This window comes from Protomyctophum bolini (genome assembly GCF_963924005.1).
Source record: "Protomyctophum bolini genome assembly, chromosome: 12".
Lineage (NCBI taxonomy): Eukaryota > Metazoa > Chordata > Actinopteri > Myctophiformes > Myctophidae > Protomyctophum > Protomyctophum bolini.
This window is the reverse complement of record NC_137873.1, coordinates 12,940,523-12,963,669: the sequence shown is the minus strand read 5'-3', so window position 1 is coordinate 12,963,669 and position 23,147 is coordinate 12,940,523. Positions and strand designations below refer to the sequence as shown.

The 23,147-nt window shown below is 44.2% G+C and overlaps 1 protein-coding gene across 3 annotated transcripts in view; it reads right to left on the bottom strand.

The window, feature by feature from the left end:
* The window catches only part of zfyve9a (zinc finger, FYVE domain containing 9a), a 56,298-nt gene that overhangs the window by 22,407 nt on the left and 10,744 nt on the right, over window positions 1–23,147 (bottom strand). For all 3 annotated transcript variants that reach the window (XM_080778650.1, XM_080778651.1, XM_080778652.1), the window contains exons 3-9: window positions 20,853–20,964; window positions 15,893–16,314; window positions 14,548–15,451; window positions 13,303–13,826; window positions 11,468–11,567; window positions 8,881–9,060; window positions 7,582–7,748 (exon numbers count right to left, since the gene is read on the bottom strand). In XM_080778650.1, coding sequence (XP_080634776.1) covers window positions 7,582–7,748; window positions 8,881–9,060; window positions 11,468–11,567; window positions 13,303–13,826; window positions 14,548–15,451; window positions 15,893–16,314; window positions 20,853–20,922 — 2,367 coding nt within the window. In that variant the 5' untranslated portion in view covers window positions 20,923–20,964. The remainder of the gene's footprint in view (window positions 1–7,581; window positions 7,749–8,880; window positions 9,061–11,467; window positions 11,568–13,302; window positions 13,827–14,547; window positions 15,452–15,892; window positions 16,315–20,852; window positions 20,965–23,147) is intronic.

Sequence of the window (23,147 nt, the reverse complement as noted above, 5' to 3'; positions counted from 1 at the left end):
CCTTTGCTTATTCACCTCCCCATCCTGTCTGCTCTCATTCTGCTCCACCTTTATGGGTGGGATCTATCTACTGTATATATGTGTACCTCTGTGATTGAAATGCTTATGCTTCTTGGGAGGACCGGCCTGCGAGCCAGTAGCATCCGTGTATACTGAGTGCACGTTAATAAAGAATGATCTACAAGGGAACTTGGTCTCATGCGTTTAAGTGTCAGAAATCCAGCCATAACATTTGGTGTCTAGAAGTGGGATCCTGTGTCGTCTGAAACTCCGGAAGGACAGATCTACAAAAGGAGTCAATGCTGCATGCATCTTTGTCCATCACATCAACGAAACGGCTCCAAAGGACAGATCTATGGAGTTTCAACGCCTGGATTTAAAAAAACCCTGTGGCTACACTGAAACGGTGAGAACCTTCCGAATTCCAGACAATTGAAGTGCTAATTATAAATTCTAAAGACCATATTTTGCCAACCTACCTATTGTAATAGTCAAGTATGCTTAAAGCACAAAATACAGAAATCTAGCCTAGTGGACAGAAAAGAAAAGAGACCTTGAATTAACGTCAAGATTGTAAAACATAAAGACACCTTGTTAAACCTTGTTGTAAAACAACATAAAAAAACATAAAGACACCTTGTTTGCATTAAGTCAGCTGCAGCACAAAGAACCGTGCTTGCCAGATAAGTCAAGCCAAAGAACCTTGTTGAAACAACATAAAGAAAGGTGCTTGCAAAGAAAGTTAAGTTGAAAGCACAAAGACAACTTGTTTAACTGTTACAATACAACATACAATTTGTTGTCGTCACAGAATGACATAAAGATACAGTGCTTGCTTTAAGTAAAGAAAAGAACGTCAAGCAAGACAACACAATACCGTGTTGCATTTAAGAAAACCGTGTTAAATAGACTAGATCTCTGTATGTATTGTAAAGCATTTATCTGACAGTATTTCAATATGGGGAATAAAAAAAGTGCCCCTTCGGCCACAGAGAACAAAGAGAGATGGTCTTTGGTTATGCAAGACATGTTTGCAAAATATGGTACAGAAGCGCTATGCTGCATTGATGAGTGGAAACGCATGGGCTTTCCGGAACAAGGCTCTTTGAGTATAATAAGATTGCTTGCCTTAGAGCGACTGCTAAAAGAAGCGGAGAAGAAACTGAGAAAGAAAAAATCAGTAAAGACACACAAACTTGACAGATGCAACCGCCACAAAAAGGTATTTTCACTGTGGATGGAGGAAGCACAATTTAGACAACGAGAAAGTGATATGAGACAACTACCAAACTTTGATTCTTTGTGGGAAGAGAGCCAGCTACTTGCTCCCCCTGAATATTCTTTGAGGGAAGAGAACAGACCACTGTCTCCTCAGAATTCTTTTTTGTCTCCCTCACAGCAGTCCCCCATGCAAGCCAGTCGGGGTCTACAGGCCTCTACTCCAATTCTGGTGTCCGCTGCGCTGAGCCTGGAGAATGTTACTACAAGCCTGACTACTCCAACGACGATCCTGGTTTCTGCTGCACTGGGCCTATTGAAAGAAGCTCCATCCTGCACTGGCATCTCTGGCCCAGAGCTGGCCAACAGTGGCGATACGGGCACGACACAGCCAAGATCTCGAAAACCACAGACCTTGCTCCCATCTATGCATCTGTCCACCCCTGGCCAACATAGGGGGACAACGCCTCATCGCAGCAGTGCCACCATCACCCAGGGCAGCACACCGCCACATGAACAGGTTAGAAGAGGGCCTGGGACAGCGAGACGTACACAGGGTGCATCAGAGTACTGTCGCCTGCCGGGCGGGGTCCCCACCCCAAATGGACTTTATTCTGACCCATGGATGGACCAGGAGGACGGGGACAACATACTGCTGGCTGACATACAGTGCCCCATGATAGAAGTAGCCAATCCGTACGGTGATGTAATGATGGTACAACGCCTGTGGTCTCCAGACGACATAGGCCAATACGCAGCTACACTGAAAACGCCTACTGAAGTGGGAGGATGCCGCTGGACTAAAGAACTGCAGGCCTTTTGTCGTACATACAGACCTACAATGAAAGAGGTACTTGACATCTGTGCCAAGAATATGGAACCTTCGAAAATGCAAGCAGTCCTAGATGTCGCCCAAATGTATCAAGATGAGAGGCCTGTCCTTGTACAATTTGAGGACAATCGCAGATACATGACTGCTGTGGATGCAGTGTGTGAGAAGGTTATGACACTCTTCCCAACGATATTAAATCTGACTGAAGTGCAGAACTGTAAGCAGGGCAAAGATGAAACGATCAGTCAGTTCCGCCACCGCCTGGAGGAATACATTCTGACCTACGGGGGAGGGGAAAACCCCAACGACCCGTTTGCAAAAGCATTCCTGGCCAGCCAGCTAATAAGCAACATGCATGACAAACTCTCTAAACGTGTGAAACAATCTCTCATTGGCTACAGAACCGCTGATCCGGCAGAAATCATCAAGCATGCAATTCATGCAGAGGACGTCGAAAACGAGATGAAAGAAAAAGAGAAGAAACAGGATAAAAACAAGGCAGAAGTCCTTCAGCTTGCAATGATTAGCGCGGTTACTATGCTGTCAGAAAGACATCACATGCAAAGAGTGGACAGTAGAGACTATTCAGACTCCGAGGGGGACCCCAGGGATGACGAAGATTATGACTCCGAGGGGGACCACATGGATGAAGAAGATTATGACTCCGAGGGGGACCACAGGAATGAAGAAAATTACGCTTACAACCGCCGGTCCCACGTCTGACCAAGGCTGCCAGAATGATGATTTACAGACATATGACTTGCCCACCGCCTCAACACACACACACACACACCCCTATCAGAAGATGGCCGCCGATGCAGCCAGGGGAAAAGATGTCCCATTGCAGCTGTCAAGGAGGCAGTGGGATTGATCTGTGTTGTTAAAACAATTGTATTATGTAAATTGTGAAAATTGTGTTATATAGAAAATAACATTACCAAGTACAAAATCTCCTAACCAAAATCAGGCACACCAAAGATGACCTGACTCATAGGATGAAATGGAAAATAATGTCTATACCATGTTAACTTCTTTCCTTCAGTTAAGGGAGGTAGGTGTAAGGTGTGAAAATCGACACCTGCAGCATGCCAGTTTGATATCATTGCTAAAAAAGCTAAATGCAATACCCGGAAAGAAAATATTGTTTGAAATATATGATGTTTTCTGGGTTATTTGACAAAACCAGTGGCACTGTTCTATAGATGTAAATGTGATCAAAGGGGGTATTTTTCCCTAAGTCAGTTCACCCAGAATGAGTGACAGCTAGTGAGATTATGTATTTTCTTCAAATGTATTATGATGTATTATTTTGATATTGATGGGAAATTCACAATTAATTGTTTAATTAAGCTGTTGTTTAATTAACAAGAGGAAGGATTTGACGAGGAATTTACCATCACCAAAAGCTCATTGGAATACATTTAAATGAGCCTATACAGACCGAGCTTTGAAGCACGGAGCCATGCTGTGATAACAACAGAACTTGTTCTTGCTCTGTTGTCCAGGAGCCTCTTTTCACCTGTACCCCCCCCCCCCCCCCCCCCCCCCCTCTTCCTGTGTCTACGTCCTGCCCCTGGGACCTCTTCTCACCTGTTCCCCCCCCCCCCCCCTTCTCTTCCTTTGTGTTGTAAACAAATGGTCCTTTGCTTATTCACCTCCCCATCCTGTCTGCTCTCATTCTGCTCCACCTTTATGGGTGGGATCTATCTACTGTATATATGTGTACCTCTGTGATTGAAATGCTTATGCTTCTTGGGAGGACCGGCCTGCGAGCCAGTAGCATCCGTGTATACTGAGTGCACGTTAATAAAGAATGATCTACAAGGGAACTTGGTCTCATGCGTTTAAGTGTCAGAAATCCAGCCATAACATAAACATTCCAGTGGTGGAAAAATACTCACATTCTTTACTGAAGTAAAAGTATCAATACTGAAATATAGATATACTGTTACGAGTAAAAGTCCGGAATTAAATTTTTACTTGAATAAAAGTATTGGCATCAAATCATACTTAAAGTACCAAAAATAAATGTAATCATTGTGCAGAATGTCTCATTTAGCAAGTTCAAAATGTTTAAAGAAATATCTATACCCGAGGCGGGGGTTGGTGATAGGGCCTTTCTGTGTGGAGTTTGCATGTTCTCCCCGTGTCCCCTAGGGTAGATACCCTCACAAAAACATGCCGTAATCCTGGTCTCTAAAACTACCTCCCCCTGGCCAGCCGGGGCGCCTGATGGAGGGGAAAGAACTGGTCGGAATAACGTGTCCCTTCCACATGCTATGTCCGCCCGGGGAAATTCCCCTCTGTCAGGTGAAAAGAAGCAGCTTGGACTCCTCATGCATAGAAGGAGGCATGAGGTCAGTCCGCTGCCCCCCCCCAGGTTGGCAGAGGAAGTGTAGCACCCAGGATTACTTAGATAATTGGCACTGGGTGAAAAGAAAAACTGGGTTACAAAATCGTGGGATAAAAATGTAAAGTAAAAAATATATATATATATATATCTACAGGTCGATTTAGAAGCTCACAATGTGTCACATCGTGACACACCGTGAGCTTGTATATCTGCTAGTTTCAAATAGCCAAAATATGTATAGTGCTCACTGCTGAAGTGGTTAGTTCCTAATAATAATCCAAATATAGTAACTAGTAAATAAGGTTCTCAAATAATTGTAGTGGAGTAAAAGTACAATATTTGCCTCTGAGATATAGTGGAGTAGAAGTAAAGGTATAGTACAAATACCCCAAAATTAAGTACAGTACTTAAGTAAATGTACTTAGTGACTGATTTCCACCACTGAAACATTGTTGAAGTGCAGACGGACCAACTGTGTGACTAGCATGGTAGACTGTGTGACTAGCATGGTAGACTGTGTGACTGGGGCGGCGGTGGCTCAGGGGTAGAGTGCCTGGATGGGAACCGCAAGGTTGCCAGTTCGAACCCGGGCTCCCCCAGAGTTACTGTCGAAGTGTCCTTGAGCAAGACACTGAACCCCTAATTGCTCCCGATGTGCTAGTTGGTGCCTTGCATGGTTTCCGCTGCCATCGGTGTGTGAATGGGTGAATGTAATGCACAATCTATGTAAAGCGCCTTGGATAAAGGCGCTATATAAATGCACCATTTACCATTTACCATTTAGCATGGTAGACTGTGTGACTAGCATGGTAGACTGTGTGACTAGCATGGTAGACTGTGTGACTAGCATGGTAGACTGTGTGACTAGCATGGTAGACTGTGTGACTAGCATGGTAGACTGTGTGACTAGCATGGTAGACTGTGTGACTAGCATGGTAGACTGTGTGACTAGCATGGTAGACTGTGTGACTAGCATGGTAGACTGTGTGACTAGCATGGTAGACTGTGTGACTAGCATGGTAGCAGCATAGATAAAATGATGAAACGTCGTCAAGGCTGTGACATTGTGACAACCACTCAGTTCAACTGTCAATGAAGTAGTTCCAACGCTTTTCATTCATCATCCTGCACAGGTCCTGCTTTGTTTGTTCTGTACAAGTGAAACTTTAAAAGCTACACATCTGGGATTTAATTAAATTTTGTACTGTAGACTATGTTAATACCAAGATCAATGATGATCAATATATTCTTCATTGAAGAACCGCCTGATTGGTGTGCATTAGGCTACATAGCCCCATTTGATACCTTTTATTTTATCCCTGGGACCCCAATCTACAGTGTAAAATGTTAATCTAACTCCGAGTGTATAATTGGTTCCATTCATACTCTCAGAGTTACAGACCTGTAAGGGTCCATTTGGGTCCATTCATACACTCTCAGAGTTACAGACCCATAAGGGCCCATTTGAAGTGATGGTGGTACAAATGTGGCCGAAGTTCAAAACCATTGTGTTGAAACAATATAACTAGCACATCTATAATGGCTGGATCTGGTCTCCCTACTCTTCTATTGAGACATTTAGCCGACATTTAGATGCCGGTACGATAGCTACAGAATGACAGTGTCAATAACGTTATTGAAGCAAAATGGCAAACCGGACTAAACTCTAAACGCGACAGGGATTGTAGCTTTCAAGGCGTTATTCTAACAGTTGTGTAAACAGTGTGTATTTCTTTCATATGCAAGCACTTAGGTCAAGTGCTATCACTGTGGAGCCATCCACCACACCAAGCACTACTGTATAACTAGAACTTTAAGCCATTTATGACACCACCACCACCACCACCACCACCACCACAACAACAACAACAGCAGCACAGCAGCAGTGGTGAGCAATATACAGTAATTACAGAACAGTTCCAGTGCTTGGTGTGGACACAGCCGTTAACTCTGCCAAAGCCAATGTGGAATGCTCCTTTTGAACCTTGTTTAGTAGCTGTTGACCCCTACTCACCACGAGCCCTGGACAAAGGCAGCCTCTGTATGAGAGCTAGTAACTCTTAGCAACACACAATGTGTGGCAACATGGTCCTAACAAGCTAATCTAATGGCACTAAGCTGTAACATTAATGTTGTGCAGGTGACTCGTGGTCAGTGGTGGAAAAAAGTACTCAAATGTTTTACTTAAGTATCAATATTGCAATACTCTTTTACAAGTAGAAGGCCGGAATTCAATATGCACTTGAGTAAAAGTACAGAAGTATTTGGTATCGAAAGTACTAATTATGTAGATTGGCCGAAATATATACATAACATATGGCTGAAGTGGTTACTGTATGTTTTGTAATAATAATACAAATCTTCAAAGAAACTAGTAACTAAAGGTTTCAAATAATTGTAGTGGAGTAAAAGCACAATATTTTCCTCTGAGATGTATAGTGGAGTAGAAGTAAAAGTATTGGAAATTGGAAATACTCAAGTAAAGTACAAACTTTACCAAAAATTGTACTTAAGTAGGCCTACAGTACTTGAGGAAATGCACTTAGTTACTTTCCCACCACCGCTCGTCGTTGCGACGGTAACCTCCAGGTGGGCCTACCTCAGCATATTAATCGCCCAGGACGAAGTTCTTTGTCCTTTCTATTAGTAACACCTGACGCCCAAGACGAAGTTTGATCCAAAAGACGAAGTTTATTGATATGAAAACGGATCGCATCGCTCCACAGCCTGGAAGCACCTGTTGTGCAATCCTCGATGTTGCGCAACAGTGAGACGTCATCGAAAATGTTCCTCCCCTGTTTAGCCGACAACTAAAATCTTAAAACGTTAATAACTCGCAATCTAAATCATCCCGTCTAATTATAAAAAAACATCCTGTGTTAGACGGCCCTCCGCTGTCCAGTCGCTAGTCGCGATAGATTTATTCTTACCTCCCGTTGTCGATCGACTCTAGTGTGGCTATATCTAGCTGCTATACAGCCACATCCGGAACAACATCCGGTCCGTCGGTAAAAGTGGTCCGTGTTTATAAATCGACTGAGCGCTATAATGTAATGGATTAAATAACCCTGGGTAATTAAAGTGTTCATTGGAGGAGGGGAACAACGAGGGGGCTTACCTCAGAGGACTCGGTGGCAGCAGCAGATTTATTGGAGGGGGCGAGGGGGGCGGGGCTTACCTCAGAGGACTCAGCAGCAGCAGCAGCACATTTATTGGAGGAGGGTGACGAGGGGGCGGGGCCATCGTCACTCAGAGGTTTGGGGTTTGATTCCTCCTCCGCCACGTCCCCGTTGGGCAAGACGCCGTCGGCAAACCACACCCTCCTCTGCTCACGCGACAGCGACCCTGGAGAGGAGGGACGGGCAGCAGGGTTGATTTTGACGGCAAACATTTATTTTAGCTTTAGACATATTTTTGTCACCCGAAATGTTTAATGTTAGTCTAGCTTTAGTTGACTAAATATCGTACGATTTTAGTCTACTAAATCTACAGTAGATTTAGTGAATAATGAATTTTGGCGGTCCTTGATGTCGTCGTAATGCCTGATTTTACACTTGGTTGCATGCTGAAAATACCCAAACATGGAATAATCTCTTCTGCACTACTCCCTCCTTAACACTTTTGTTTCGTTTTAGTATATATAGTCTTAGATTTAGTCATTATGGCACATTTTTGTCAGTGAAAAAAGGTAGTTGACGAACATTTTCCGTCACGGTTAGTAACTCTTACCCATAACTCTGTGAGTGTACGAATGGGACCAAATAGACCCATAATAAAGTGTCCATTTGGTTCCATTGGTACCCTCACAGAGTCACAGACCCATAAGGGTCCATTTGGTCCCATTCGTACACTCACAGAGTCACAGACCCATAAGGGTCCATTTGGTCCCATTGGTACACTCACAGAGTCACAGACCCATAAGGGTCCATTTGGTTCCATTGGTACACTCACAGAGTCACAGACCCATAAGGGTCCATTTGGTTCCATTGGTACACTCACAGAGTCACAGACCCATAAGGGTCCATTTGGTCCCATTCGTACACTCACAGAGTCACAGACCCATAAGGGTCCATTTGGTCCCTAACTATCAATCATTTAGCTAGGGAACCCCAAGGACCCAACTTTGAGAACCACCGCAGTAAATAAATGATGTGATTTGTTCCAACGAATAAACAAACCCACCCTCAAACAAGCAGTCAAGCACAGACATATATAATAAAAAATACAAGTACAACAAAACTCACGAACACTCATTGCAAGCAGCAGAGCAAAAAAACAAGGACAGAACTAACAGGGGGAAAGAAACGCACGCACGTACGCACAAAACACTTGATACTTGAGCTACAAGCGGAGGAGGAGGAGGAGGAGAAGGGAAATCACGGCTACACATTTCAAAGAGGTTGCAAATACTAAAAATAAAGTGGTAATTGGATTTATGGGCGCGTCAGCCATTGGGTGGGGGCGGGTGGTTGCGTACCCTCGGAGCCAGGCGTCTTGAGGACCCCCACAGGGACCATGACAGTGGGCGGGGGCGAGCTGAGTGCCCCCGAGGCCTGCGCCTGCTGCAGTGGCGGGATGGTGGAGCAGTACTCCGCTGGGTTGTTGGGGTTGGGGCTCTGGTTGCAGCCGCTCACCTGCTGGCTCTCCCAGGAGTGAACTGCAGGTGTAGGGAGAGGAGGTGATGGGAAAGAGAGCAGGCGTTAAGGCAGAAAAAACTAAAACTACACCTCATGAGAGTCATGACTGAACCATTTTTTTCCTCCTCATGCATAGAAGGAAGCTTGAGGTCAGTCCGTTGTTCTCCCCAGGTTGGCAGAGGGAGTGTAGCGCCCAGCCAACTAGAAGAAATCACAGACGGCTTTGACCTTTTGCTTTTATGAAATATCGGACAGCATTGGGATTTATTGGAAGATGCTTCTAAACAGCATGTATATTGCCGGTTTGATTCCTTCTAGTAATCTTTAATCTTATAACTGACAACTTTAATCCATGAGTGTGTCACAGTTCGAGAGGTGTTGATTTTGGGATGTGGACGTGATGCATGTCATGTGTTTTTTCTAATAGACAGATCTATTTGGTTCCATTTAGCTGGGGACCCCCTGGAACCCCCTCAAGGACACCTAGGGGTACCCGGACCCCACGTTGAGAACCAGTGGTCTACTTTACTTCATCTTACGGTGGAAAGGAGTCCTATTTTTAGCGATTGACACAGAAACCTGACGGTTACCATTTATGTTTTACATGGATGAACATTGCTCTCCTATTAAACTCCATTCAAGGTCAAGGTCAAGCTAACGTTATTGTAGTGTACACTATACAGCAGAAGGAAACAGTGCCCCTTGGGGCACAGGTCTCCACAAGGCCAGGTCAGGTTGTGGCCTCCTGGTGGCGCTATAATAGGCCAATGTGAAAAGGGTGATATTTCTTCTTAGGGCTTTGATGGCAATTGGATGATTTGTTCCAAAAATGTGTTTTGCTAAAATCCACCTGTTGGTGGTGCTATAACAGGCCAATGTGAAAAAAAATATATATAATAAAAAAATATATATAATATCACGTGTGCAAGAGGCTCAAGGTATAGCTATGGAAATATCTATATTTTTTTTGGAATGAGACACCTCAGGTTTTAAACAGAATAATAAGAATTGGACAAACACATTTTTCATTCATAGGGGTTTATCATATACTTATCCAACTCATGTAAATTCTTCATTGTGTCTGCTCCGACATATTTGTCTATTCTATTTCCTCTTCGTGATCGTTTTTCATTTGTCATAGTTCTTCACTTGCCAAGCAAAATGTTTGCCAATAACGACATTCCCAACTGGTAAATAAATTAATGGTTGCATTAAACAGTAAAACGTTTATCTAAATTACAACACATGTAGATGCATGGATTGCGATGAAATCAGATCAATCTGCAAAAAACAGAGTTGAGGACAATATTATGCATAAAATAACAGAATTTAAGGTTAAATGTGCCCCAAATCTGATGCTCTTACGCTTAACGAGCAGCAGGCAGGACAGATGAGCACCCGCAGCATTCTAACCGACCCCCCATGCAAAGTGAGACTGGCCGCCTTGGTTGGTCCTTTGTGCCGGTAGCCATGAAACTACATAACGAAGGCACCAGGCGTTCTGCTTTGTCCTTGGGATTCATGACTCATGCTCATGACTGTGGCGTTGTTGTTTTTTCTCTCTCACGGACTGCTGGCATTTCACTGGCATCATAATTAGATGCCTGCCAAGGCAAGCTGCTGTAAATGCAGTTATTTATTTATTGTATTAACATTAACATAATACGTTGTCATTGTGATTACACAGCCATGTAGGAACTTACTTGTATACTACGACGATAGTTCCACTGATCCAAGCCGGACCACAATCTGAAACTGAAGGCTAGAACACAGCTTTAAAAAGCTGCTTCAAAATTGAGGTCCAGGGGAAAAAAAACATGCTTTCTATTTTCGAGCTTCTAGAAGCTATTAAAAATGTAAAACAAAATGTAATGGAAAAAACTCATTCGCATATTACGTTGAAATAAAAGCAAAATAATGCATTAGCTTTACTTGGTGTGTAGGGGGCTCATGGAACACAAAAACGTTCAAAGAAAGGGATGTAGAAAAGGGGGATTTGGAATACAGTAGGTCGGTAATGCAAGTCTGAAAAGGCTGAGAACTCAGTGTGGACTGTCGCTACTGTATTCATGATGACATGGTCCATTTATGTCTTAGTGTATGTGCGGGAGGTTTAGCCACGTATTGAGTTTATTTGTTTTACTTGCCATTTTATCCTGTGATTATTGTAACCCATTTTGTTCACCCAGTGTCAATTATCAAATGTAATCCTGGGCGCTACACTCCCTCTGCCCACCTGGGGAGAGCAACGGACTGACCTCATGCTTCCTTCAGTGCATGAGGAGTCCAAGCCGCTTCTTTTCACCTGACAGAGGGGAGTTTCCTCGGTTGGACGTAGTGCATGGAAGGAACACGTTATTCCAACTACCGTAGTTCACGTATTGAGTTTCTGAACGATCCGCTGTGTGTGACTGTGAAGCGACTCACCATTGGTCAGCGCAGAATGACACGTGACGCAGACCCGGGCCTCCTTCCTGTCCATGTACACCAGTCTGCACTTCAGGCTACAGCACGCCGCACAGAACACCTGAGACACACACACACAGTCACACACACACACACACACAGTCACACACACACACACACACACACACACACACACACACACACACACACACATGAATAATAGAAAACGCAATCCTGACTAAGCAACAATATGGAACATCCAATTTGCACCAATGGTTTTACTTGCTCAACAGAAAATGAAAAAGATATTTGTAACAAGTTTGACAGTGAGTATTAATCAAGCTCGGAGAAAAAAAACACAGTTTCTTTGGATGGACATAGATAATGATATCCTGCACATCACCAACACCTGCATATGGCTAATTAACTCAGTATGCGACAATGGTGGAAAATGTATTAAATTTATTTATTTATTTATTTAATTATGAGAAAATAACTTAAAATAAATAACTACCGTACATATAATTTTTTTTATAATTTTTTTTATAAAAAATCTAAAGCAAGCTGAGCTCAACACTCAAACAACACGATGCGGTGTGAGCTTGTAGATCTTGTAGATTTCCACTATAGTGTATTTGAAATATAGAGCTCAAGAGGTTAATTGGGCGTCAGAATATAGCCTGCTTAAAGTACCAAAAGTAAAAGTGCTCATTGTGCAGAATGTCCCATGTCACAAGCAATTGTGTATGAAATAAAATCATTTGAAAATAGCAGATCTACAAGCTCACATTGTGTCGCATCTCTGAGCTTGTAGATAGCCAAAGTTTAAATGGGACTGAAGAGTTGAATGTATGTCACTAATTTCAATAGTTCAAATCTACAGAGTAACTAGCAACTGAAGTTTTCAAATAATTGTGGTGGAGAATTGGAAATACCTCAGTAAAGTAAAAGTACCTCAAAATTGTACTTAAATTAACTTAAGTTACTTTCCACCACTGTTAGTGACCACTTAACTGATGGAAGAATAGCTTGACCTCAACATGGCCGGCTTGTTTGCAGGTTTACTAGCGCACACAGTTGAGTCATGTTATTGAGTGCTGTGTCTATTCTCTGCCCTGTGCTGGTGTCTGTCAGTGTTACTGCTCTGCCTGCTCCTCCCAGCTCAAGTGGCAGAGTGCGCGTGTTTGTTTACCACCAGGGGAAATTAAGCAGCATTCACAGCAGTGCACGGCTCCGCTTTCAGGCACTGTGTTGGAAGGAACGGCCGCCGCTGTTGCCAGGTTTCGCGAGAGGAAATAAGCAGCCAGGTCTTATGAAAACAAACCCAAAAGAAGCGGCCACGTGGGCACTTTAATGGAAAAAAGTCCTCAGTAAAGTCAAATATATTCAAATATATTGGGCCTTGACATGCAAATGTTTGTGAACAATAACATAAATAAATAATTGGAAGCAAGCCCAAATTAACAGCTCAATAAAAACAGCTCAACCCGCAACTACACAAAAACAAGCCCAAAGTCGCTTATCATAAGGAGACATGGCAACACTGGTCTCTGCTGCTGTTGCAACAATACCTACACACACATGCGCGCACGCAGGCGCGCACACACACACACACACACACACACACACAGATGTGTGTCGTGCATGCGTTTGTTGTTCTCACTTGCTTTCGTCTTATGTTTACGCAGTTTGTTAATCGTTTGACAACCTTTGTAAGCATTTTTCGAAAGTAACAAGCTCACAATGTGTTGTGAGCTTGTAGATCCGTTCTCTTCAAAGAGCCGTTTAACCCGGGGACCCACTGGAGCCTCCCCATGGCCTGAAGGACCTTTGGTTACCGCTTAGAGAACACTGACCTTGCCACAGGCCCTGCAGTGGTGTCTCCTCTTGGTGAAGGTGAACTTCAGCTCACACTTCATGCAGACAGGTGCCTGGGAGTCGGGCACCCACACTGGGGCCACCTCCCCCAGGGCGCTGACCACCGCCTTCCTGGACACTAGCGCCCCCTGCTGTTGGCCCGCCTGGAGGTCGTTGTCGGGGCTCTGCGGAGGAGGAGGAGGCATCGGACACGACAGTGAGTCCACGACGCCATCTCGGCTCGTCGCGGCGCCCTGGTCGGCGGCTCCGGCAGCCCCGGCGGGGCCCGGCAGCTCTGGACAGTGACCCGACTCAGAGTTCTTGTTCTTGCCGGCGAGCGGCGAGGGTGCAGGGCTGAGGTGGTTCTGGACCTGGTGGCCAGAGAGGGGGCGGGGCATCTGGAGCTTGAGGCTGACGGGCTGCTTGGGCCGCGCCCCGCCGTACGGCACACTGACCGGCTGCAGGCGGCTGCTGCTGTTGGTCACTTTGCTTTGGACGCCGCCGCTCACCCCTGATCCTAGGCCTGTCACGATTACAAGATTAGGTTGGCGATTAATGGGCTCCATGCACACATGACATTTTGGAAAGAACTTGGGACCCTTCCCTACTTCCTTCACAGGTGTTACCAATGATGCTAATGAAGGCTCTGTTCCATTCTGGTCAAACAGAGTCAGGGTGCTGCTATTGTGCATGTTGGCTCACTGGAAACACTCAGTGGGTCTCAAAGTGTCCTTGAGTGGGTCCCAAATGGCCCCGTACGGGTCTGTAACTCTGAGTGTACAATTTCCATTTGTACACTCAGAGTGTCCCTCTTTGTACAAATTCCATTTGTATACTCCCAGAGTTATGGGGACCTTTAAATTCAAATGTTTGAGAACCACTCTACACTAAATGGAACAGAGACAATGATAGTTTTCACTTCACTACACCTTTAACGATTTCATTGTGTTTTTTGCATTGAACATTGGGAACGTTACAATTTGTATTTCTGTTTGCCTTTGAGGCTTCGCAATCACAAATCGCACCGGGCAGATATGACAAACAACTTAAATACACAAAGAACTCAGACACATTTAATAATGTTTAAATAATGTACAAAAGAGCTAATCTGTGAGCTTACAACACGTCACAAAGTGATGTGTTGCCATTTCTGCTATTTTAGAAAAATGTATGGAATGATTGCGAAAAATAATTGCGATTATCTCGAATAATCGCGATGATGTAATAATGGTGACACCGCCTACCTCCACCTCCCACGTCGTCCTGTTTGCTCTCCTCCATCTCCTTCTCCTCCGTCACAGAGTCTTCTTTGGAGGGAACGGGACTGGGAGAGATGCCCTCCTCATCTGCCTTGGAGGGAACGGGACTGGGAGAGATGCCCTCCTCATCTGCCTTGGAGGGAACGGGACTGGGAGAGATGCCCTCCTCATCTGCCTTGGAGGGAACGGGACTGGGAGAGATGCCCTCCTCATCTGCCTTGGAGGGAATGGGACTGGGAGAGATGCCCTCCTCCTCATCTGCCTTCTTCTCCTCCGTCACAGAGTCCTCTTTGGAGGGAACGGGACTGGGAGAGATGCCCTCCTCCTCCTCTTTGGAGGGAACAGGACTGGGAGAGATGCCCTCCTCCTCCTCTTTGGAGGGAACAGGACTGGGAGAGATGCCCTCCTCTTCCTCCTCATCTGCCTTGCAGTCCAGTCTCTCGTGCTCCACCACGCCGTTGCAGGGGAGGGGCTTCATCATCTCAGAGAGCTGGGCAGCTGTGTGTCCCTCTTTGGCGACCCTCTCCTTGACCACTTTGAGCCGCGAGTCGGGAGACATACAGCTCTGTTCGTTCCCGTTGACGTCCGAGGCCACCGTTCCTCCGCCCCCGTTCTGGACAAGTTCGACGGCGGCGTTCGTGGTTCCCGTTCGTCGCCGTCTTCCGTGACCGGAATCTTGCAGGAGAACGGCCTCTTCTTCGTGAACCTCGCTGCTCGCCGCCGTCACCGACTCTGGTGTCGGGCGCCGCTCCTCCAGTCCGCCCCCGCCCTCGAAGGTGAAGTGAATGTGACCCGCTCGGAGACCTCCCTCCTCCTCCTCCTCCTCCTCCTGCGTGAGTCCATGGGGACGCTGGTCTGAGGCGCCGGGCTGGACGTCCGGAAGATGGGGCTGACAACATTACACATTTAGATTGAGCATTAATTGTCACAACAAAATTATTGTAATTAACTCATTGTTTTTTGGCATTGAAACAAGGTAAAATGTCTGTTTGCCTTGTAGGCTTCGTAATTCGTGCACAGGGCATATGACAAATAACTGAAATATACCATATATATATATATATATATATATATATATATATATATATATATATATTTGTATAATATACAAATAAGAAATTACTGCAATTTTGGAAAAAGCTGATCTACAAGCTTACGTGTTTCATGTATTTATTTAATGTATTTGATGAACAGTGCCCGTTGGAGGGTGTACAGGTGTGATGAGGTCGCGCATCATTGTGAAACGCGATTATGACGATTAGGAAAAAATCATTGCGATATCTCAAATAATTGCAATTAGTCGATTATGTAATAATTGTAACAATCCTACCGGAAGAGGAGAGGAGCCACCGCCGTCTCTCTCCGGGCTGAGCCCGTTGAGCTCTGGGCTGCTGGGGCGGCCGTTCTCCAGGACGCCACTGGAGGGCGCCGGAGACGGCGGCGAAAGGTCGTCGGTTCCCACCAGTTTTCCGATGTTGGGCTGGGGCAGAGGAGGGCTGTGGACATCCGCCGATCGCTCGTCGCCCCAGGACGGAGCAGAGTCGGGGCCGCCGGGGAGGAGACGTTTGGGGTCGCCACCTGCCAGCGAGCTGTCGGGGTCCCCGATTGTTTTGAAGGGGGGCAACAGGCTGCTCTCCTGGGGGCTCAGGTCGGCGTGGGTCAGGGCAGGGTTCAGAGAGAGCAGGTGGGCCGGTGGGGCCAGGATCTGGGTCCACTTGGCGTCCGAGAGCGTGGTGGGAGAGTCCGTCTCATCTGGGAGAGAAAACAGGAGGTGTCTTGTCTTGCACCAAAAATAGCTGATCTTTAAGCTCACAATGCGTCGGACCACGACACATTGTGAGCTTGTGGATTTTCGGTGCAAGGCCAGTATAAAATCAGGCTTAGAGTGGATGAAATATACGCTAACCCTACTGTGCTGTTGAACCCTACTGTACTGTTGAAGTTTTTAGGTTTCACAAATATTAGTTAATACAGTCAGACTAACCTTTTGACTGTCAAAAGGCCGTAAATACTTTTTGGTTTTTGTACTAAAAAATTTACTAAAAGCCAACTATTGATTGATTGATTGAAATATTTATTAACAGTTTGCAGAATTACAGTACATTTCAAGCACAAACTCAATACAAAGACTGTTAACTGTGAGTGGACGACCCAATTAAGCATTGCACTTGTTTACAAGAGGGTCCACCATGTTCAATTCATCAAAACATTTAGAGACGTACAAATAAAACTACTTGAAAGGATAGAAAGCATAAATAACCAGAAATACATGGTGGCTGAATCTGTAACTATTTGACGTGTCATACAGTATACAGTATGTATAATATCGTCTCTGTGGAGTGGAAACGTCATTATGTCCAAAACAGTTACTTTTCATGACTCAAATTCAAAAGCAGCAAACGGTTGATGCTTTTCTGTGGCTTTGCTGTAGTATAGCCGTTCATTTACGGAGAGAAAAGACTAACTAAATTTTAAATATGGAGATAAGAATCTCTGTTCGATTTGTGAGGTCAGTGACCTTGACCTTTGACTTCCTACGTCTAATCAGTTCATCCTGGAGTCCAGGTGGACATTTGTGTCAGAACTTCACTCGCAACGTTTCTTAGGCTTTTTATGGACTGACGGACAGACAAACGGACAGACGAACCGGTGGAGGGACAAGACGGAAGGATGGACAACCATAAAAAGCTCACTTCACTTGAAACGCTAGAAAGTAGCAGATTGTCGCAAACCAATGAAAACTTGTATTTCAACGGAAGCCATGTCTCACTTAGTGAGCGCTATTAAAGACACAGGAGGGATCGGGGGGGGGGGGGGGGGGGTGTTGGAGTCCTGGGGGGGATGGTTGGAGAAATGAGGTTGGCACCGATTTGGGAAATTAAGTGTTGTGGACGAACTGGGAAGTTCTCTGAAAATGGGCCAATCTGTTCTGCTCCCCCTGGGGGCCATCAGTCAAACTGACACATGAATGCTGTGGAATGTGGGAGGAAATTCTTAAAACAACACACACACACACACACACACACACACACACACACAAAATAGCTGGCTTACAACTTCATACGTGTCGCAGCATACCGCTTTGTGAGCTTGTAGATCGGCTATTTTTGGTGTCGCTCAAGTAAGTATAAATTGGCATAATTCTCCTAAACTCCTAAACCTAACCTCAATGCCTAATCCTAAATCCAATCTGAATCTTTTCACATAGTTCTAAACCTAACTCTAAAGACCTCTTAAACCATTATAAAAGCTATTTTGTGAGGATTCCTAAAATGGTCCTCCCATTAGTGTCTATTTCTCACATTCCAGACTGTACTCGCGAGGATATTTGGCCCTCACAAGTATGGACAATATTTAAGAGACAAATATCCTCATGAGTACACGACACCGCCGCGCAAATAATCATAGATCTCGCTTTAATCTGCCGTGCTGGACCTCTGGCAAAGGATACAGATAATCAGTCGCAGCCAAAATCCACACACTAAAGTCACACTGAGGGTCAAATAACGTAACGTAGCGTGCGTGCGTGCATGCATGCCCGCCCAGTAAGGCCATCAATCCAAGGGTCACCTTTGAAGAAGCAGCGAAGAATCTCATCCCCATAGAATAACCGGACGCATTTAGAAAGCCCAACAAACACAATGTTTGTTTACTGACTGTACAATTACTGTACAATCTAGTGATGCACCGAATATTCGGCCGCAGAAAATATTCTGCAGAAAATGGTTAAAAATGCATTTTCGGCCTATTCGGTTTCGGCCCAAATAGGCAGAAATATATCACCGAATAGTGTATGCAATTAATGCATTCAAAAGAGCTGAATAAATGTTTTATGGATCCATAATAGTGATTATTATTTAAGTTAAGTTTTGCCATAACCATAACATAACATTTGTAGAATCAAACTCAGGTTAATAAGTGAGGATACTAAAACAGCGATATTCAGTTACACTTCATACCAATGATACTGTGCGGGTGTAGGTATGTTAAGTGATAACCACTTTCAACATGGGATTATAGGCAAAAGCTTTCTAAATCTTTCAAATTTTCCAAACATCTACAAGCTTGTATGTCAACATATTTTTGCTATTTGTTGTACAACAAAGTATATAGTGCTTAAGTGGACTAGACCTGTCCGGCTGGAAACATTGTGGTTGCAAGGACAGCATTTCTGACCTTTCAGATACAGGACTGTGTCACAGTCATTACCAGGTGATTGAGAGATTATTTATTCTGTAAAAAAATGTTCGGCAGAAAATGGCAAAAAAATCATTTTCGGCCTATTCGGTTTCGGCACGAATAGCCAGAAAATATATCACCGAATAGTGTATGCAATTAATGCATTCAAGAGGGCTGAATAAATGTTTTATGGACCCATAATAGTGATTATTATTTAAGTTAAGTTTTGCCATAACCATTTATTTTGCCATAAAATCAGGTATAGCTTTAAGGTACGGCAATGACAGCAATGGTAGGAAAAAAGATGTATAATATTAATCATATTCGGATATTCGGTATTCGGTTTTCGGCCAACTGTTTCCTATTCGGTATTCAGTTTTCGGCCAAGAATTTCCCTTTCGGTGCATCCCTAGTACAAACAAATCCCCTGGAAGCCCCCTTTGAAAATGCTCCCCTCTACTCTAATACCATGTGTCCTGCCCCAGTGCAGAGAGACACCATGTGTCCTTCCCCAGTGCAGAGTGACTGACACCATGTGTCCTGCCCCAGTGCAGAGTGACACCATGTGTCCTGCCCCAGTGCAGAGTGACTGACACCATGTGTCCTGCCCCAGTGCAGAGAGACACCATGTGTCCTGCCCCAGTGCAGAGAGACACCATGTGTCCTGCCCCAGTGCAGAGAGACACCTTGTGTCCTGCCCCAGTGCAGAGTGAAGTGTGAAGCACGCTGGGCAAGACCTAAGCTGTAGAGGCTATCATTTGTTTTGGGCGGATGTTGCGGGATTTTGGCGGAAGTACCGCTCAAGGAAATTACGTTGATGCTTTACAAATCAGTTTACGTTCTCCGTGAATGAAACAAGTGTTGTGATTGGTCGGAATAATATCGTATCCGGGGGAAATACATTTGTTGGATGTTCCGGACGGACACTTCCGCCGATAGGCTTAGGTTGTGACCAGGCTTTTCTCTTCGCAGATGAGTAAGCCTGGGACCGAGGCTAAGTGTGAAGAGGGGCGATGCATCATCCCCTCCACTCTATTGCTTTGCACCAATTACACGCAGCCACACACGCCCAGGGGAAACGGCTAATCCAATTAATCCTATTCCCACTCTTCCCACCCTTGTTTACCTCCCGCAAATATTACTCAAAAGTCGCAGATTGTCTGACACACCTGCGTTCTCAGCACCGCTCATCATTTCTCCTTGCCGTAGCTCTTATGTAACGGCGTCACCGACGAGCGAGCAACGCGTTCAGATCTATCAATCAAAATCGATTGATGTGTTCCTCCTCCATTTCATATCTTGGAGGAATAGACGGGAACAGAAGATTTATTGCTCACAAAAGTAATCACGTATCATATTCTGTTTTGTCAATGTCTTCTTGTTGCTTGAAAAAGAAAATAAAAAGCTGTCTGCCAACGTCCTAATCTTATGTTACATATCCATAATACAATATTAATTGTCCATAACTGTCTGTACATTTACAATGGTCTGTAGAACAAACATACTGATCATGTCACCAGTCCAGACTTCGGCCATGTTAACTTTCAATCTTGATGTGGCATTGCAGCGTATGAATCCGACAAGTACTTCTTGGAATAGTTTATTTGGTATATCCATCTTTTATTCCAACTCGTAGTGACTGGCGAGACTAAGACCAAACGGGGGCAACCATAACTTTATGGGAGCGGGGGGAGACCAAAACAACCATAACTTTATGGGAGCGGGGAGACCAAAACAAAGACTAAGACCAAACAGGGGCGACCATAACTTTATGGGAGCGGGGAGACCAAAACAAAGACTAAGACCAAACAGGGGTGACCATAACTTTATGGGAGCGGGGAGACCAAAACAAAGACAAAGACCAAACAGGGGTGACCATAACTTTATGGGAGCGGGGAGACCAAAACAACCATAACTTTACGGGAGCGGGGAGACCAAAACAAAGCCACGCAGAGCTTTTTATTTATTATAAGCCACGCCTAGACCAGATCACACGGGCGATTTAGGAACACAGACCAGGCTTTCCTCCTAAGTGGAAAATCTGGTGACGCAAGGTTAGGGGGCTTTAATCAAATAATAATAGTATTAATGAAGTGGTTGCACGTGGTCACCTTCATTCTGCTCAAAGTCGTCCAGCACCTTGTCCAGGTTGAAGGCCTCTGCCTGGAAGTAATTCTCCATGGGTCACCAAGCCCCGCCCACCCTGCCGGCGGCCCAGTGAACCTACAGGGAGGAGATCAACACAGTGGTGGACAAAATACTCACATTCTTTTACTTAAGTAAAAGTATCAATAATGCAATGTAGAAATACTATGTTACAATTAAAAGAGTAGAAGTACAAAAGTATTGGCTTGAAAATGTACGTAAAGTACCTAAAGTGAAAGTACTCATTGTGCAGAATGTCCCATTTAAGGTTTTCAAATGTATAATAATCTTTTGAAAGAAGCAGATCTACAAGCTCACAATGCGTCACATCGAGGCATTGTGAGCTTATAGATCAGCTATTTTCAAATGGCCGAAATGTTAATAATATAGGGTTGAAGTGGTTAATATATGTTTTGTAATAATAATCAAAATCTACAAAGTAACTAGTAGTAACTTGTAAGTATTCAAATAATTGTAGTGGAGTAAAAGTACAATATTTGCCTCTGAGAGTACAAGTAAAAGTAAAGAAATGTGAAAATACTCCAGTAAAGTAAAGAAAAATACCTCAAAAGTACAGTACTTGAGTACATGTACTTAGTTAACACCACTGCACATGCCTATATTTACATAATAATATTGTGTACAGCAGTGCTCCCCAAAGTGCCGCAAGACAAGTCCAGGTGTATATAAAAAAGTATCGTTTTTTAAATTCAGTACATCAGTAGTTTCCCCAATACAGAGGCAAATTCTATTCTATTCAGTATTTTAACCACGTTTCAACCTGGCCTCACTATTTTGGGAAAATGAAGTGACTCGTGCGTGACTGGAACGTTGCTCTAATTGAAAATCATCCTGCTTGTACCTTGCAAGTGGCAGTGTGCGCCAGGTTATCTATTGTTGATGTTCACCGTTCATGCGCACTTGCTTTTAGACTTTTAATCCGGGTGTGCGAAACAGTTTGCATCGATTCATACATTTTCCAAAACCGCAATAATAATTACACGGTATACTTACAGTAAAGCTCCAAGCTGCTAAGCTACAGATTTTACTACTTAGCTGTACTACAAGCTCACAACGCATCACGTGTGTGAGCTTGGAGATCGGATATTTTCCCCACAAATACAGGTGTGCCATGAGATTTTCAATTACCCACAACGTTTGAAAACCACCGGTGTGTAAACCAGAGAGTCTTCGGTCTCTCTACTACACATACTTTAATGTCAGCAAGTCAACAAGCCTATTCTAGTGCTGAGTTTGTCAATGATGATTCTGATTGATTCTGCTGTGAGGTTTCATCTTCTTCTTCTTGCTGCGAGAGTGAAGTCTAGCCAACACCAACTCGGGATTCCTGGATCGCTGCCCTCCACAAATTCCTATCCAACATCAGGTTCTTGAGCTCTTTCATCATACACTTATTTTTAAGGGAGTTACATATTGCAGTAGGGCTTTATTGATTGAAAACAGTAGAAACTCCAAACTTTTATGATCGTTTTTCCCTCTGGATTTTCCCTTTTCATAAAAGTTGCATTTGTATTGACGTGTTGTCAATAAGTTTCAACCAAAATACTGTTGAAGTTCCTTCTACAAGACGAGATATACAAAGTTGTGCGTTTGTGCTGAAGAATAGTAGCAATAGTTTATGTAGACAGCTCGTATCAGGGCCGTTATACCCGAACTTAAAGGAGTAGTTCACCCAAGAAATTACGTTATTTCTATCGCTTACCAACCCGTTGTTGACTTTGACTCACGACTGTTCTACCAACTGAAATATCACCACAGAAGAAAATAATAAATAAAAATTTTAAAAACAGTCAGCAGCTAAACCAGATCATGCAGGAGCGAAGAACGCACCTGGCCGCTCGAGTGCATGTGAATAAGCTCCGGTTGAACCCCACAGGTTTCTCAGCGGACTTCTGTAGAACAGAATCTAAATGATAAATAATGAGCAGTGTTTTGGACTACGTGGACAGATCTTTGATAGAGTTTTGCTGTTGTTAACGTTACATGGAGCCTCTCTGATCAGTTCCATTCATCAAGTCTTTACTTCGTTTGTGGATTCTGGATTCAACGTTAACGTTAAGGAATGTTTTACAAACTAAAGCCTCTACACGTGTCAAAGACAACCCTGTGACAGAACTACAGAAATAAACAAATGTATTTTCTTGGGTAGACTACTCCAGACACGGTGGTTCTCAATGTGGGACATTGTGGACACATGAGGTTTCCAGCCCGACAGTGACAGAACGTTAACGCGTCTCAGT